The sequence below is a fragment of the Carassius carassius genome, chromosome 38 (genome assembly GCF_963082965.1).
Source record: "Carassius carassius chromosome 38, fCarCar2.1, whole genome shotgun sequence".
Taxonomy (NCBI): domain Eukaryota; kingdom Metazoa; phylum Chordata; class Actinopteri; order Cypriniformes; family Cyprinidae; genus Carassius; species Carassius carassius.
Genome location: NC_081792.1, coordinates 18,371,862 through 18,386,788, shown reverse-complemented (window position 1 = coordinate 18,386,788; position 14,927 = coordinate 18,371,862). Strand labels below are relative to the sequence as shown.

At 48.8% G+C, this 14,927-nt stretch overlaps 1 protein-coding gene across 9 annotated transcripts in view; it reads left to right on the top strand.

Moving 5' to 3' along the window:
• LOC132119461 (pleckstrin homology domain-containing family A member 6-like) overlaps window positions 1-14,927 on the top strand; it is a 108,969-nt gene that overhangs the window by 54,022 nt on the left and 40,020 nt on the right. Inside the window, exon 1 of one of the 9 annotated variants that reach the window (XM_059529450.1) lies at window positions 2,415-2,629. The exons of the other annotated variants lie outside the window; for them this stretch is intronic. Within the exon in view, the coding sequence (XP_059385433.1) occupies window positions 2,598-2,629 (32 nt within the window). The 5' untranslated portion in view covers window positions 2,415-2,597. Of the gene's footprint in view, window positions 1-2,414; window positions 2,630-14,927 lie in introns of those variants that run through there. 9 annotated transcript variants of the gene reach the window in all.

The window sequence follows — 14,927 nt, the reverse complement described above, 5'->3', positions numbered from 1 at the left end:
ACTATTCTGTAGTTCTCTAAAAGAGATGGGTTGAGGTTGGGTTTCTTAAGTAGTGGAGTTATACGTGCCTGTCTAAATGATGAGGGAAAAACACCAGTGTGGAAGGATGTGTTGATGATGTGAGTGAGTGCAGGTACAACTGCAGGAGAAATGGCTTGAAGGAGATGAGATGGAATAAGCGGGCAAGTTGTAGGGTGATTAAAAAGGATGAGTTTTGAGACTTCTGCCTCAGAGAGTGAAGAAAGGATGTAAATGAGTGTAAGTTTGCTGGTGATATGAGCTTGACTGATTGTGGTGTGGAAAATTGTGCACTAATGTGTTTAATTTTATTAATGAAAAACGTTGCAAAGTCGTCAGCTATTAGAGATGAAGCAGGAGGGGGAGGAGGAGGACAAAGAAGTGAGGAAAATGTTTTAAAAAGCATTCGAGAGTTAGACGAATTGTTAATTTTGTTATGGTAGTATGTCATTTTAGCAGTGGAGACAGCGGTATTTACTTTCACAAGTCAAGAACCGGTTGAATCGGTTTTTGGATCTCCAGTAGTTCTTTCGAACAGTTCGATTCAATAAACTGGTTGAAGAAAACGGTTCACCGGTTCTTTTGCGCTCAACGTAATGGCGTCATTGGCAATGATTGCCCTTGATTCAAGCCTTCGGTTTAACCGCGCTCATAAATTATCACAGAATCAGTTCAGAATCAATCACCAAAAGAATCAGTTCGGTTCAGACGCTCTGTGTGTCAGTCTGCTTCACACTGAATCACAAATGCGCAGTATCATCAGCTCCTCGGTTCTCGAATCGGACGCATCTGACAGAAACGGTTCTTGACTCGAGAACGAGTCAGTCTTTCTTTCGTTATCTGGCTCGGCTCGGCGTTCATCTTCAGTTCTCTCTTCACAGCAGTTCAGTCAGTGTACTGTTTGAGTAAATGAATTACTCCGGTATATTGGTTTGTTTGAACTCAGAGGGAGTATCAGCCACATTAAAAATGTTAACAGCTTAAGTCATTTGTGGATTAATGCGTACTGGAGACGCGAACCGTTTAAAACGATTCAGTTCGATTTGGTGAACTGGTTCAAAAAGATCTGGTTACATTGAATGATTCGTTCGCGAACCGGATATCACAAACTGCTTTGTTTTGAACTCTTTCAAAACAGACATGGAGGGGAGGCAATGCTGAATAAAGTCGTAGTTTTTGCTATTTTTGGACCAAAATTTATTTTCGATGCTTCAAAAAATTCTAACTGACCCTCTGATGTCACTACTGATGGACTACTCTGATTACTTAGCTTTCTGGACATGGACAGTATACCGTGAACACAGTTTCAATGGAGGGACTGAGAGCTCTCAGACTAAATCTAAAATATCTTAAACTGTGTTCCGAAGATAAATGGAGGTCTCATGAGTTTGGAACGACATGAGGGTGAGATATTAATGACATAATTTTTATTTTTGGGTGAACTAACCCAAGAACTTAAATTCTTCCTTGTTGACAGTTGGTTGGTGCGTTTTTTGCCACGCCCCTCCTCCACTGTGATTGGTTGGCTGACTGAAAACTGACGGTGATGAGCGGCGCGCTTTGCCCAAAGTTTAACACTTATTAGCACTTTGTTGTTCTGCTGGCATCCTAAAAATGTGGCGCTCCCATCGAAAACAATTTTAAGAATATGCTAGCCTCAGGAAAAAATGCTTTGGTGGATACACAGCCTTAGTCTGTTAAACAAGTAGATCCTCTGCTCTCTCTGGGCCTACCTGCAGTAATGATGTGCCACTGTTTTTTTTCATTCAACTGCTCATGACATTCCGGTGTTTATATTTCATGATTCTTCATTTTAGTGATTACTCAGTTTCACTTGACAAAGTTTGTGTGCTGTTATGGTAAGTTATGACCAGCAAAGCAGCATTTTAGTGAAAATTCGAATAGTGTTTTTATTTTTCAAATAATTATTGCAGATAGAATATTTGAATATTCAACTATTCGTGCACACCCCTAATTTTAATATGCCTGACTTTAATTGTTTTTAATGCTGAGCTTATCTCTGTGTGAGGTACCGATCTAATTATTTACTTGTGGGTGTGATGTGTGTGTCTCTGGGTAAGGTTGGACAAGGGGCTGGTACAGATGCAAAGCCGTCTACCTTATTTTTTTCCTCGGCCACTCCCTTTCACCACAGCCAAGGCTGTCATGGACATCTCAGGGGAGTTCTGGTCATGACTCCTCCTCGGTTAGGCTTGTGGATAGCATCTAAATCTCAATCTGATTTGTGACAGGAGGCCCAACTTGTGTTTGTGAGGAAGAGAGAGAGAGTCGAACGAAACCAGTAACCAAATAAGCTGAGCCAAGCAGATCTAGAAGGCAAGAGAGCCAAAATGAGATATAGAGGTTGAGCCAGTGAGGGAGAAAGAGAGAGAGAGTGTGTCTGTGTGAAGCTGGCTGGCAACAGCACACATGCTCAAGGGGAGAAAAGAGGACAGCAATTATTGTGTCCAGCACCCTACAGCTCCTGCAATAAAGGCTCGCTGCTGTCGGCATCACAAAACTGCTATTCTCTCCACCTGGCCTCATCCCACTGATTTATATGATTGATCCGGAGGAAAATGCTGAAGTTCCGCGTGGACCGGCGAGTGAGGTAGGTAAGACAGGATGTTGGGAATGAATTTATAGCGGCAGACAGCGTTGTGAGGGGAAACTCTGAGCTGGAGGTCAGGCAGGACTGCAATGCAGTGCCTGCTTTCCCATGGACTATCTTTACGAGATATTGAGGTTTATTCACAGCAAGTTTGATTTGCATTGACACCTAATTTGTGTACTTCCTGGATTCTAGTGTGGATGCCTTCAAAAGCTCTATTCTGATGCTGCTGAATCATTTCGTGTTCACTAACAACTCAAGTATTGATTAGTGGTCATATTAGCGACGTTTATGAGCCTCTATGACTAGTGCCTCTATGTAGGTTTATAGGTTACACACGAGCAGGTGTGCTCCATTGCAAAACCACATTGGAGCACGCACATGTGTGCTCACACACCTCAACCTGATTTTGGTGGCTGGGGTGTTTGCTAGATTTAGCTAAGTGTTTGTCCTCTGATGTTATATGGAGTGCAGGGCTCTGTTATATGTACCTTTTTGGTGTCAAGAGGTAGATGCCTTCGGCATGAGTGTATTCTTGGCTTGTGTTTCTTGTCCCCGACCTATCAGGCCACGTGTGTGGTGTGTGTCTGTGTAAACAGAGACTGTGTCACAAGGTGACGATCTTTAGGGGCGGAACCAAAATTCGGGAAGTTTGGTTCCGCCCGGAAGTGTTTCCGCCCGGACCGGAAAAACAGAACACCGGAACTTCCGGTAGCGCCGTAAGAAGGAAAATCAGGGAATTCGATGCACCTGTGCCTAGTTAGGGACAGCGGTTGGTGATTGGAGGATACGCTGGACAAGGCAGTACTTAAGGCCAAGTTATTTCACAGTCTGGGAAGCTCTCTTTGGTGTGTGTGAAGCACTGGGTTGTGCCCGTCTTGGTACGCTGCTGGCAGCTGTCTAACTCTCTCTCTCCCTCAGGCTGGAATTGTATGATTGTGAAGACATCGCGAACCTTAAAGGTTGAGAAGTGAACAGATTATACGGCGAACTGAGACGACGTGAAAAAGGGGATTGGAAGTGGCATTGATGTGAGTACTAAGAGCCAGTCGAAAGTGCCCTGTATATTGACCTGGCGTTGTGTAGATCTCTCCAGGAGGAGGAGGGTGGCCCTACCCCTAATATAGTGTGGTGGGAGAGCCGAAGGAATACTTATTGAAGTAGTCGCAACGACGACATCACTAGCTAGGCCGCATATTCCATCGCCAGATCCGAACCAAGCGAAGTGAAGGAAGACGGGTGTCCTTTCCGTACACTGAGTGTGGTGGGTGAGTCTTCGTGCTGTGAAAACCTATAATTTTGACGTGGTGTTGTATATTGCTGTGGGCTGCTGTGTATTGCCGTGTGTCCTGTCAGATAAACCCCCGCCTTCACGCACTTCGGCGTGGGAGGACAAGGAGATTGCTGGCCCTAGCCTAGTTCAGTACAGTATATGTTGTGAGCGTGCTTCAGATCTCCGGAGATAGCACGGTACGCTGTGTCCAGCCCAGAGGTGAGAGCCATTCAAAGCAAACTAACGGTGCTATTGTGCCCAAGTTGATATCTGTGGAGAGAAAAGGAGAGAGAGGTGAATAACACGAGGAGGAATAGAGCGAACCCTGTACTTACAGTACGCTGTGTCCAGCCCAGAGGTGAGAGCCATTCAAAGCAAACTAACTGTGCTATTGTGCCCAAGTTGATACCTGTGGAGAGAAAAGGAGAGAGAGAGTGAATAACACGAGGAGGAATAGAGCGAACCCTGTACTCACAGTACGCTGTGTCCAGCCCAGAGGTGAGAGCCATTCAAAGCAAACTAACTGTGCTATTGTGCCCAAGTTGATACCTGTGGAGAGAAAAGGAGAGAGAGAGTGAATAACACGAGGAGGAATAGAGCGAACCCTGTACTTACAGTACGCTGTGTCCAGCCCAGAGGTGAGAGCCATTCAAAGCAAACTAACTGTGCTATTGTGCCCAAGTTGATACCTGTGGAGAGAAAAGGGGAGAGAGAGTGAATAACACGAGGAGGAATAGAGCGAACCCTGTACTTACAGTACGCTGTGTCCAGCCCAGAGGTGAGAGCCATTCGAAGCAAACTAACTGTGCTATTGTGCCCAAGTTGATACCTGTGGAGAGAAAAGGAGAGAGAGTGGGTAACACGAGGAGAGACTGAGGAAACCTGTACTTACGCCGCTGCCTGTGGAGAAAGAGAAAGCGAGTGAGCACCCAAGGAACGAACTGTGTGAACCAGTACTTACTGTGAGCTGTAATCAGCGAGGAGGTGAGAGCAAAACCAAGCTGAACTAACTGTGCCTGTGTGTCCCAGCCGCTGCCTGTGGAGAAAGAGAGAGCGAGTGAGCACCCAAGGAACGAACTGTGTGAACCAGTACTTACTGTGAGCTGTAATCAGCGAAGAGGTGAGAGCAAAACCAAGCTGAACTAACTGTGCCTGTGTGTCCCAGCCGTTGCCTGTGGAGAAAGAGAAAGAGCGTGAGCACCCAAGGAACGAACTGGGTGAATCAGTACTTACTGTGAGCTGTAATCAGCGAAGAGCCGTTGCCTGTGGAGGAAGAGAAAGAGAGTGGGCACCTCGAGAACGAACTGTGTGAACCAGTACTTACCGTGAGCTGTATTCAGCGAAGAGGAGGAAGAAGGAGGGCGCTACGGATACCTAAGACTCAGGCCGGGGCCCGAGCCCCACGCCCCGGATCCCCGTGGCCCCCTTGCTCCCTGACCTCTTCCCGGCCATAGCCCATCTGGAGGGCCGAGTCAGAGTTTAGTTTTAATTGCCCTTTCCCTATTCCCCAAGCTATTTTTAAATATTTAAATAAAGATTGTTTTATCACTTACTTGTTCTCGTGTTGTTTGGCCATTGGGTCGGGTTTGGGGACCTCCTCGAGGTGGAAGTTGAGAAGGGGTGTGGCTTAGTTAAAGCATAGCCAGCCCCTGGGTGTGACAGATTTGGCGTAGTCGGCAGGATTTCCACCTCGAGTTGAGTAACCAAGGTCGTCCAATGACCGACAACGCGGGGCTTTCAGCCCAACCCCGTGCCATGCCCGTTTTTATGGGGAGCCCCTGGATTCAAAAATATGGGGGGACAGAATCCGAGGTACGATTGTCTGAATGGAAGGCTCAACTAGAGTACTTGGCCGACCTACAGGGCCTTAGTGCAGCCCAGCGGCTTCAATTTGTGTTAAACTCCCTGGATGGAGAAGCGCGGCGAGAGGTGCATGCCGCCCCCGAAGCCGTTAGAGCCAACGCCCAAACCGTGTTCCAGTTCCTCACTGAACAGTATGGTGACCACACCCCCGTAGCTGTCCTTCGCTCCCAGTTCTTCAATTGTAAGCAGGGCCCCCGCCAACCGATTAGAGCTTTCGCCCTGAGGTTGAGAGAGCAATTCGCCCGACTACAGACCCGTCGGGACCACGGGTTGGGAGATGGAGAGACTCTATTGCGGGACCAGTTTCTTCTGGGGTTGAAGGAGGGTCCGGTGAGACAGAGCCTACGTATCCAGTTTCGAAGGGACCCGGGTCTTACGTTCGAAGATCTGAAGAAAGAGGCACTGGCCCTGGAAGGTGATGAGACTGAGGTGAGTGGTTCCCCAGTGTGTGCGGTTGTCAGTGAAGTAGCACCAGCACAACCCGGAGGCCCTGACTGGAAGCAAGCACTGAAGGCTGAACTTTTGAAAGATGTCCGCAATCAGATGTCTGAACTGTCTAAAGCCCTCGTAGGAGAATTGCGCCAAGGACGGGCGCGGGAGGAACCACGGCCGGCGCCCCGAGACCGAGTGTACTCAGAGGGAGGCCGAGAGCCGTTCAGGCGCCCGAACCACTTTAACCGGCCCCGTTTCGAATGGGACGAGCAAGGGCGACCCATCTGCAACCGCTGTGGCAAACCAGGTCACTATAGCCGCCAGTGTGGGCCCCGCAGGGCGTCAGAAGGGGGTTTTTAGGTCGGCCGGCCACTGTGGGTCGTGTGGCCGGGACCCCTCGAGAAGACCCTGGAAGAGGATATGGCTCTAGGAGCCAGATGATTGGGCGTAGCCCCGTGGCGAAGGTGAGAGTGTGCGGCAAGGAGATTCAATGCCTGGTAGACACAGGCTCCCAAGTGACGTTGTTTGCTGAGAGTTTATCCGAAGAAGTGTTTGGGAAACAAGGGGCACCAGGGGCGGAGGCCCCCTGGCTTACTCTGAAGGGCGCAAACGGCCTCGACATCCCATATATTGGCTACCGATTGACGGACCTAGAGGTTCACGGAGTGATGGTCCCCCAGAAAGGTGTGATTATCGTGCAAGACCATTGTCTGGGTGCACATCGAGCCCTGTTGGGCATGAATGTCCTCGCTGATTGCTGGGAAGAGCTATTTCGGGCTAGGCCCGTATCGAAGATACCACCTGCAGAGAGGCCCAAGTGGGAGTGTGTGGTAGCTGACTGTCGAAGGGTGCAAATGAGCCAAGTCCGCAGGGAACAGGAAGAGGTAGGAAGAGTGATGTGTCGTTTTGCTTTGTCTGTCCCCGCAAAAAGTGAGGCTGTTGTGTGGGCGCGAGTACCGCCCCGAAGAGCGGGCCCAGAAGAGTGGGTGCTGGTGGAGCCCCATGTGGATTGTCCACAAGTGGAAGTGGCACGAGGACTATCGACGGTCCGGCGGGGGAGAGTCCCCGTGAGGATACGGAATGTACATCCATACGCGGTGCAACTACATCGGCACCAACGATTAGCCCGTCTGACAACGGTTACATCCCACCAAGTAAGGGAAGAGAGGGATATTAGTTTTCGTCAGGTGTGCCCCACTGTCATCGAGGTGGCCCTGACACAAGTAGACACCCCATGGGGTGGTATGGAGAGGAGTGTGCCGAGCCACCTGGCGGGTGAGTCGTTACAAGGGGAGGATTTAGAGCAAGCACAGACACAGAAGTTACAGGCCCTCCTTCGGAGATGGCAGCATGTGTTCGCCACCCACGATGAAGACTACGGATGCACCCAGGTGGTACAACATCATATACCTACCGGGGATGCAGGGCCCAGCCGGGAGAGGTATCGCCCAATTCCGCCCACTTTGTATACCGAGGTACGTACACTCCTGCAAGGCATGCTGAAGCAAGGAGTTGTTAGGGAAAGCAGCAGCCCGTGGGCGGCCCCCATAGTGCTGGTGCAAAAGAAGACGGGGGCTTGGAGATTCTGCGTGGACTACCGTAAGCTGAACCTCGTGACTAAGAAAGACGCTTTCCCTTTGCCACGGATCGAAGATTCGCTTGCCAGCCTCACGCAGTCGGCATGGTACTCTACCCTAGATTTGGCCAGTGGCTACTGGCAGGTGCAGGTGGCCGAAGCAGACCGGGAGAAGACTGCCTTTACAACCCCGTTTGGACTATTTGAATGGGACCGGATGCCTTTCGGGCTCTGTAACGCTCCGGCCACCTTCCAGCGGCTGATGCAGCGGTGCTTGGGAGGTCAGTTAATGGAGTCAGTATTAGTTTACCTGGATGATGTGATTGTCTACTCCCCAGATTTTGATTCACACCTGAGGCACCTCGAGGAAGTCTTTCGGGCCATGGAGAAGTACGGATTGAAACTACAGCCCAATAAGTGTCACTTACTACGGAGAGAAGTCAACTTTCTGGGCCACGTGGTCAGTGCGGCTGGAGTGTCCGTAGATCCTGGAAAGGTATCGGCCGTGAAGGACTGGAAGGCCCCGAGGACAGTGAGGCAAGTGCGATCCTTTTTAGGATTTGTGGGATACTATAGGCGTTTCATAAAGGACTTTTCAAAAATTGCTAAACCCCTTAATCAGTTGCTGGTTGGCACAGGTCGTAACCGGGGCCGGGGGTCGCCCAACGTAGACTGGGATGCAAATTGTGAGTCGGCGTTCCAGACATTGAAGCAGGAGCTGCTACAGGCCCCTATCTTGGCATACGCAGATTTCACAAAACCATTCCTTTTGTATACAGATGCCAGCAATCTCGGGCTGGGAGCGGTGTTGGCTCAACGGCAGGACGGAGTTGAGAGGGTCATCGCGTACGCCAGCCGGAGCCTCCACCCAGCCGAGAGGAACGATGCGAACTATAGTTCTTTCAAATTGGAGCTGCTGGCGTTGAAGTGGGCCCTAAGTGAGAAATTTAAAGACTACCTCTGGGGTGCCAAGGTGACGATCATTACAGACAATAACCCATTAGTACACTTGCAGACGGCGAAGCTGGGAGCCGTGGAGCAGCGGTGGGTGGCCCAACTGGCCAACTTTGACTATCAACTACAGTACCGACCAGGGCGTGAACACACGAACGCGGACGTCCTCTCAAGGCTGCCCGAAGCGGAAAGCCCCGGAGGGGCCAGCCCGGAGGAGGGCTATATGGTAGGAGCAGTAGAGGCACCAGGCAGCAGACAAGAGGCCGTGCCTGAGAACTGGGGATGGGATCCCCGTCGGTGGAGGGAGAGACAGGCCAGGGATCAAGATGTGCGGCTGGTAAGAGAATGGCTGGAACAGGGCCGACGGCTGACGCCAGCGGAGAGGTTAGCCCAGACGGATACTGGGAGGAGGCTGCTGGGGCAATGGGACAGGCTGGAGCTGAGAGATGGCGTTTTGTGCAGAAGGGTCAGTGACCCGAAGTTGGGCGAAGAAGTACGCCAGATCGTGGTACCCGCAGATGAGGTAACGGCTTTAGTTTCGGCGTACCACAACCAGTTGGGGCATCAGGGACAGGAGAGGACCGTGTCCCTGCTTAGGAGATTCTTCTTTTGGCCCGGGCTAGAGGCATCGGTGCACGCCCTAATTCAAGCTTGCCCGAGATGCATATTGTTTAAGTCCAGACGGGAGGTCCGAGCGCCAATGGTACCCATCCATGCGAAGGCCCCCCTTCATATCATGGCTATGGACTTCTTGACACTGGGCCGACCACGAGATCGCTACCAGAACATCTTGGTAATAACGGATTTGTTCACAAAGTACGCTTGGGCTATCCCCACCCTCGACCAGACTGCAACCACCACCGCTACAGTTTTATGGCGGGCCGTCTTCCAGACGTTCGGATGCCCGGAGTTTCTGCACTCCGATCAAGGAGCCAACTTTGAGTCCAGGGTAATTAGAGAACTATGCCAGTTGTACGGTTGCACGAAAACTCACACCACTTCGTATCATCCTCAGGGGAACGGCGGCTGTGAGAGATTCAATCAGACCCTATTGGGGCTGCTGGGGACCTTGGACCAACAACGGCAGGACGATTGGGTGAGTGCCTTGCCAAACCTCCTACAGGCCTATAACAACAGTATACATAGTACTACGGGTTACGCTCCCACTTACCTGATGTTTGGCAGACACATACGAATGCCTACTGACCTGGTCCTAGGAGTGATAGCCGACCAAGAGGAAGCAAGTGTAACGGAGTGGGTGGGGCGCCATCACCAGCGCTTGCATTTCGCCTACGAGCAGGTGTCGAAAAGGATACAGACGGCAGGAGAGAAAAGTAAGCGGTTGTATGATCGGACTGCTAGAGAAGCCCCTCTACTGCCAGGAGAGAGGGTGTTGGTGAGAGATAATCGGCGGCAGGGGAAGGGGAAACTGAGTGACCGTTGGGAGGCCACCCCTTATGTAGTCTGCCGGCAGCAGAGGCCGGGGCAGCCGGTCTATACCATCCGGCCAGAAGGGAAGTCAGGCCCCGACCGTGTGGTGCACCGGAACATGATTCGCCCATGCCCTAACTACCCTGAAGCCGTGGAAGAAGTCCCCACGGAACCTGTACCAGCGGCCCCCTGGATTGAAGGTTGGGCTGTGGTACCAGGGAGACCCGTGGTGGCACCACCCCCGATCGCCCCGAGAGAACCAGAAGCAGCCCCTGAACAAGCTGAGCCCGATTCACCAGTGAGACGATCCCAGCGAGAGAACCGAGGCCGACCCCCTGCCCGCTATGGGGAGTGGACAGCCCGAGGACGTTCTAGGGACTAGAACGGATTGGCGGGGGAGGATGTCACAAGGTGACGATCTTTAGGGGCGGAACCAAAATTCGGGAAGTTTGGTTCCGCCCGGAAGTGTTTCCGCCCGGACCGGAAAAACAGAACACCGGAACTTCCGGTAGCGCCGTAAGAAGGAAAATCAGGGAATTCGATGCACCTGTGCCTAGTTAGGGACAGCGGTTGGTGATTGGAGGATACGCTGGACAAGGCAGTACTTAAGGCCAAGTTATTTCACAGTCTGGGAAGCTCTCTTTGGTGTGTGTGAAGCACTGGGTTGTGCCCGTCTTGGTACGCTGCTGGCAGCTGTCTAACTCTCTCTCTCCCTCAGGCTGGAATTGTATGATTGTGAAGACATCGCGAACCTTAAAGGTTGAGAAGTGAACAGATTATACGGCGAACTGAGACGACGTGAAAAAGGGGATTGGAAGTGGCATTGATGTGAGTACTAAGAGCCAGTCGAAAGTGCCCTGTATATTGACCTGGCGTTGTGTAGATCTCTCCAGGAGGAGGAGGGTGGCCCTACCCCTAATATAGTGTGGTGGGAGAGCCGAAGGAATACTTATTGAAGTAGTCGCAACGACGACATCACTAGCTAGGCCGCATATTCCATCGCCAGATCCGAACCAAGCGAAGTGAAGGAAGACGGGTGTCCTTTCCGTACACTGAGTGTGGTGGGTGAGTCTTCGTGCTGTGAAAACCTATAATTTTGACGTGGTGTTGTATATTGCTGTGGGCTGCTGTGTATTGCCGTGTGTCCTGTCAGATAAACCCCCGCCTTCACGCACTTCGGCGTGGGAGGACAAGGAGATTGCTGGCCCTAGCCTAGTTCAGTACAGTATATGTTGTGAGCGTGCTTCAGATCTCCGGAGATAGCACGGTACGCTGTGTCCAGCCCAGAGGTGAGAGCCATTCAAAGCAAACTAACGGTGCTATTGTGCCCAAGTTGATATCTGTGGAGAGAAAAGGAGAGAGAGGTGAATAACACGAGGAGGAATAGAGCGAACCCTGTACTTACAGTACGCTGTGTCCAGCCCAGAGGTGAGAGCCATTCAAAGCAAACTAACTGTGCTATTGTGCCCAAGTTGATACCTGTGGAGAGAAAAGGAGAGAGAGAGTGAATAACACGAGGAGGAATAGAGCGAACCCTGTACTCACAGTACGCTGTGTCCAGCCCAGAGGTGAGAGCCATTCAAAGCAAACTAACTGTGCTATTGTGCCCAAGTTGATACCTGTGGAGAGAAAAGGAGAGAGAGAGTGAATAACACGAGGAGGAATAGAGCGAACCCTGTACTTACAGTACGCTGTGTCCAGCCCAGAGGTGAGAGCCATTCAAAGCAAACTAACTGTGCTATTGTGCCCAAGTTGATACCTGTGGAGAGAAAAGGGGAGAGAGAGTGAATAACACGAGGAGGAATAGAGCGAACCCTGTACTTACAGTACGCTGTGTCCAGCCCAGAGGTGAGAGCCATTCGAAGCAAACTAACTGTGCTATTGTGCCCAAGTTGATACCTGTGGAGAGAAAAGGAGAGAGAGTGGGTAACACGAGGAGAGACTGAGGAAACCTGTACTTACGCCGCTGCCTGTGGAGAAAGAGAAAGCGAGTGAGCACCCAAGGAACGAACTGTGTGAACCAGTACTTACTGTGAGCTGTAATCAGCGAGGAGGTGAGAGCAAAACCAAGCTGAACTAACTGTGCCTGTGTGTCCCAGCCGCTGCCTGTGGAGAAAGAGAGAGCGAGTGAGCACCCAAGGAACGAACTGTGTGAACCAGTACTTACTGTGAGCTGTAATCAGCGAAGAGGTGAGAGCAAAACCAAGCTGAACTAACTGTGCCTGTGTGTCCCAGCCGTTGCCTGTGGAGAAAGAGAAAGAGCGTGAGCACCCAAGGAACGAACTGGGTGAATCAGTACTTACTGTGAGCTGTAATCAGCGAAGAGCCGTTGCCTGTGGAGGAAGAGAAAGAGAGTGGGCACCTCGAGAACGAACTGTGTGAACCAGTACTTACCGTGAGCTGTATTCAGCGAAGAGGAGGAAGAAGGAGGGCGCTACGGATACCTAAGACTCAGGCCGGGGCCCGAGCCCCACGCCCCGGATCCCCGTGGCCCCCTTGCTCCCTGACCTCTTCCCGGCCATAGCCCATCTGGAGGGCCGAGTCAGAGTTTAGTTTTAATTGCCCTTTCCCTATTCCCCAAGCTATTTTTAAATATTTAAATAAAGATTGTTTTATCACTTACTTGTTCTCGTGTTGTTTGGCCATTGGGTCGGGTTTGGGGACCTCCTCGAGGTGGAAGTTGAGAAGGGGTGTGGCTTAGTTAAAGCATAGCCAGCCCCTGGGTGTGACAACTGCACAGAGTTTGTGTTCTTTTTGTGTTGTCCTTAAGTGGTTGATGCCACAATTTGGCTTGTTGTTCGAGTGCACTTCTATGGCCTACTTAAAGAACACTTAAATTGTGAGTTTGCTGTATGTAGGAATACCATCAAACTGAAATGATAGGACAAGAGCAAGAGGAATATAAGGGCCTCGAGTCTAGTGTCTTTTCAGGAGACCCAAGAAGTTGTTAACTGATGGCCATTGGTTACCACATTGATCTGGGGTAGTCAGAATTTCAGATTACAAATGTGTAAACTTTAGGTTAAAGTTTCTTACTTGCAATATTTATAAGGTTAATATTATTGGTCAAATTGAAGTATGTGACTTGTGCACATGTGGAATTATCATCTCATAAATTTGCTAGTAGTGTTGGCTACGTTGTAACCTTTTCTCTGGTAATGAAATTGAACAGAGCATAAATGTTTATGCAACTGCACATGAATATTTCATGCAGCAAGAATTGTAAAGTCTAAAATTGGTTGTTGGTTGCTAACTAACTCGCTGTACATGTAGTGTGTAGCTGAGATAGTAGCAAGCAACTGGAAGAACTAATAAAATTGAGTTAATGTTGTTATGATCAAAAACATCTCCCAGTTGTGTAAATGTAGACATTTAGCACTTCGAATCAAGTTAGCATAACATTTAGCAGGACTTCATAACCCAGGGTTTCAAAATGTGAAATATTTACTTACTCAAGGTCGTAGTGGTCTTAACACTGGGTTAGCTTTTTTCAACCCCAGGTTAAGCATAGTGTGAAAAGCCTTAACCTTAAAGAGGTCATTAGGTCATGTTAGCTTGGCAATGATGTATGGTTTAAATGTGGATTAAACTCTAGCTAGTCATGTGACAGTCATGATATTAAATGCATAATTTTTTTTTGCCTTCACTTATTTATATTTACCATGACTTGAAGACAACAAGGAAAATTAATTGTTAAATTATGCAAACAATGAAATGCAATTAGCCATTTACTATAATTCTGCATCATTACAGTAACATATTACGTAGGTTCATTAACTTTTATAAGGGAGAAGAAAACCCTTATTATATAGTTAGTAGTCAGTGTCCAAGGCTGTGTGTCCAATATTTTTAGCTTTAGCTGATTTAGCTTGTTAAATTAGACAGATGCCAACATGGATATGTTGTATATCTTTTGTGTATCTCAAATCTCTTTAGAGCTGTGCTGGTTAACCAGTTGTATTACTTAATTTTTAAATATCTCTATCAAACTTTAATTAAATTTTTATTTCAGTTTTGGTGTTAGTAATTTTTATACTTAACCATGTAAACTTATTTTATTTTAAGTTAGTCTGTTTCTAATATTCCAGTTTCTTTATTATTTTTCTTCTCATATTTAAATGTTATTTTATTTTAGCTTTATTTAAATTAACAAAAACAATTTTAATAATTTAGTTTTGGTTCACAATAACAACGCTGCACTTGTCCAATGTAAAATCTGGTTCCTGAAGCAAAACAAGTCTAAATTTCACTTTACTCTAACTGTAGAATGACTAAAATTATATATTATGGCCTGGATCTCCTCTAAATGCTAGTTTGAATGTCTCTGCATTTATAGCTCTCTGACTGAAACAGGTTAACCAAACCATCACAGAAAACAGAGAAAACGTATTTGCTTGCTCCCTGTTCAGCAGTTGTAAAATCGGTAGCCAGGAAAGTGACATGCAGCAATGCAAACACTTGTAGGATTTACACCCGAGAGACAAGTTACAAGTGCACATCCACAGGGAGTACACACGAGCCGAGGTCAGAGAAAGTGTGACAGGAAGTTGAAGCTCCATTCTTCACAGGTTCTCTGAATATAGACTCAGTATAATAGGTGTGTAAGAGCTCTGACATGTTATGCTGCTAGAACTGTTCTTGTTGATATTTTGACATTTTACACACTTTACACACTCTTTCACAAGAGCTGACAGCCATTAATTTCCACAGCAGTTGTATTGATCGGACCTGATGTTGTAATGCTGAATTATTAAACAGGTTTTAAGCCA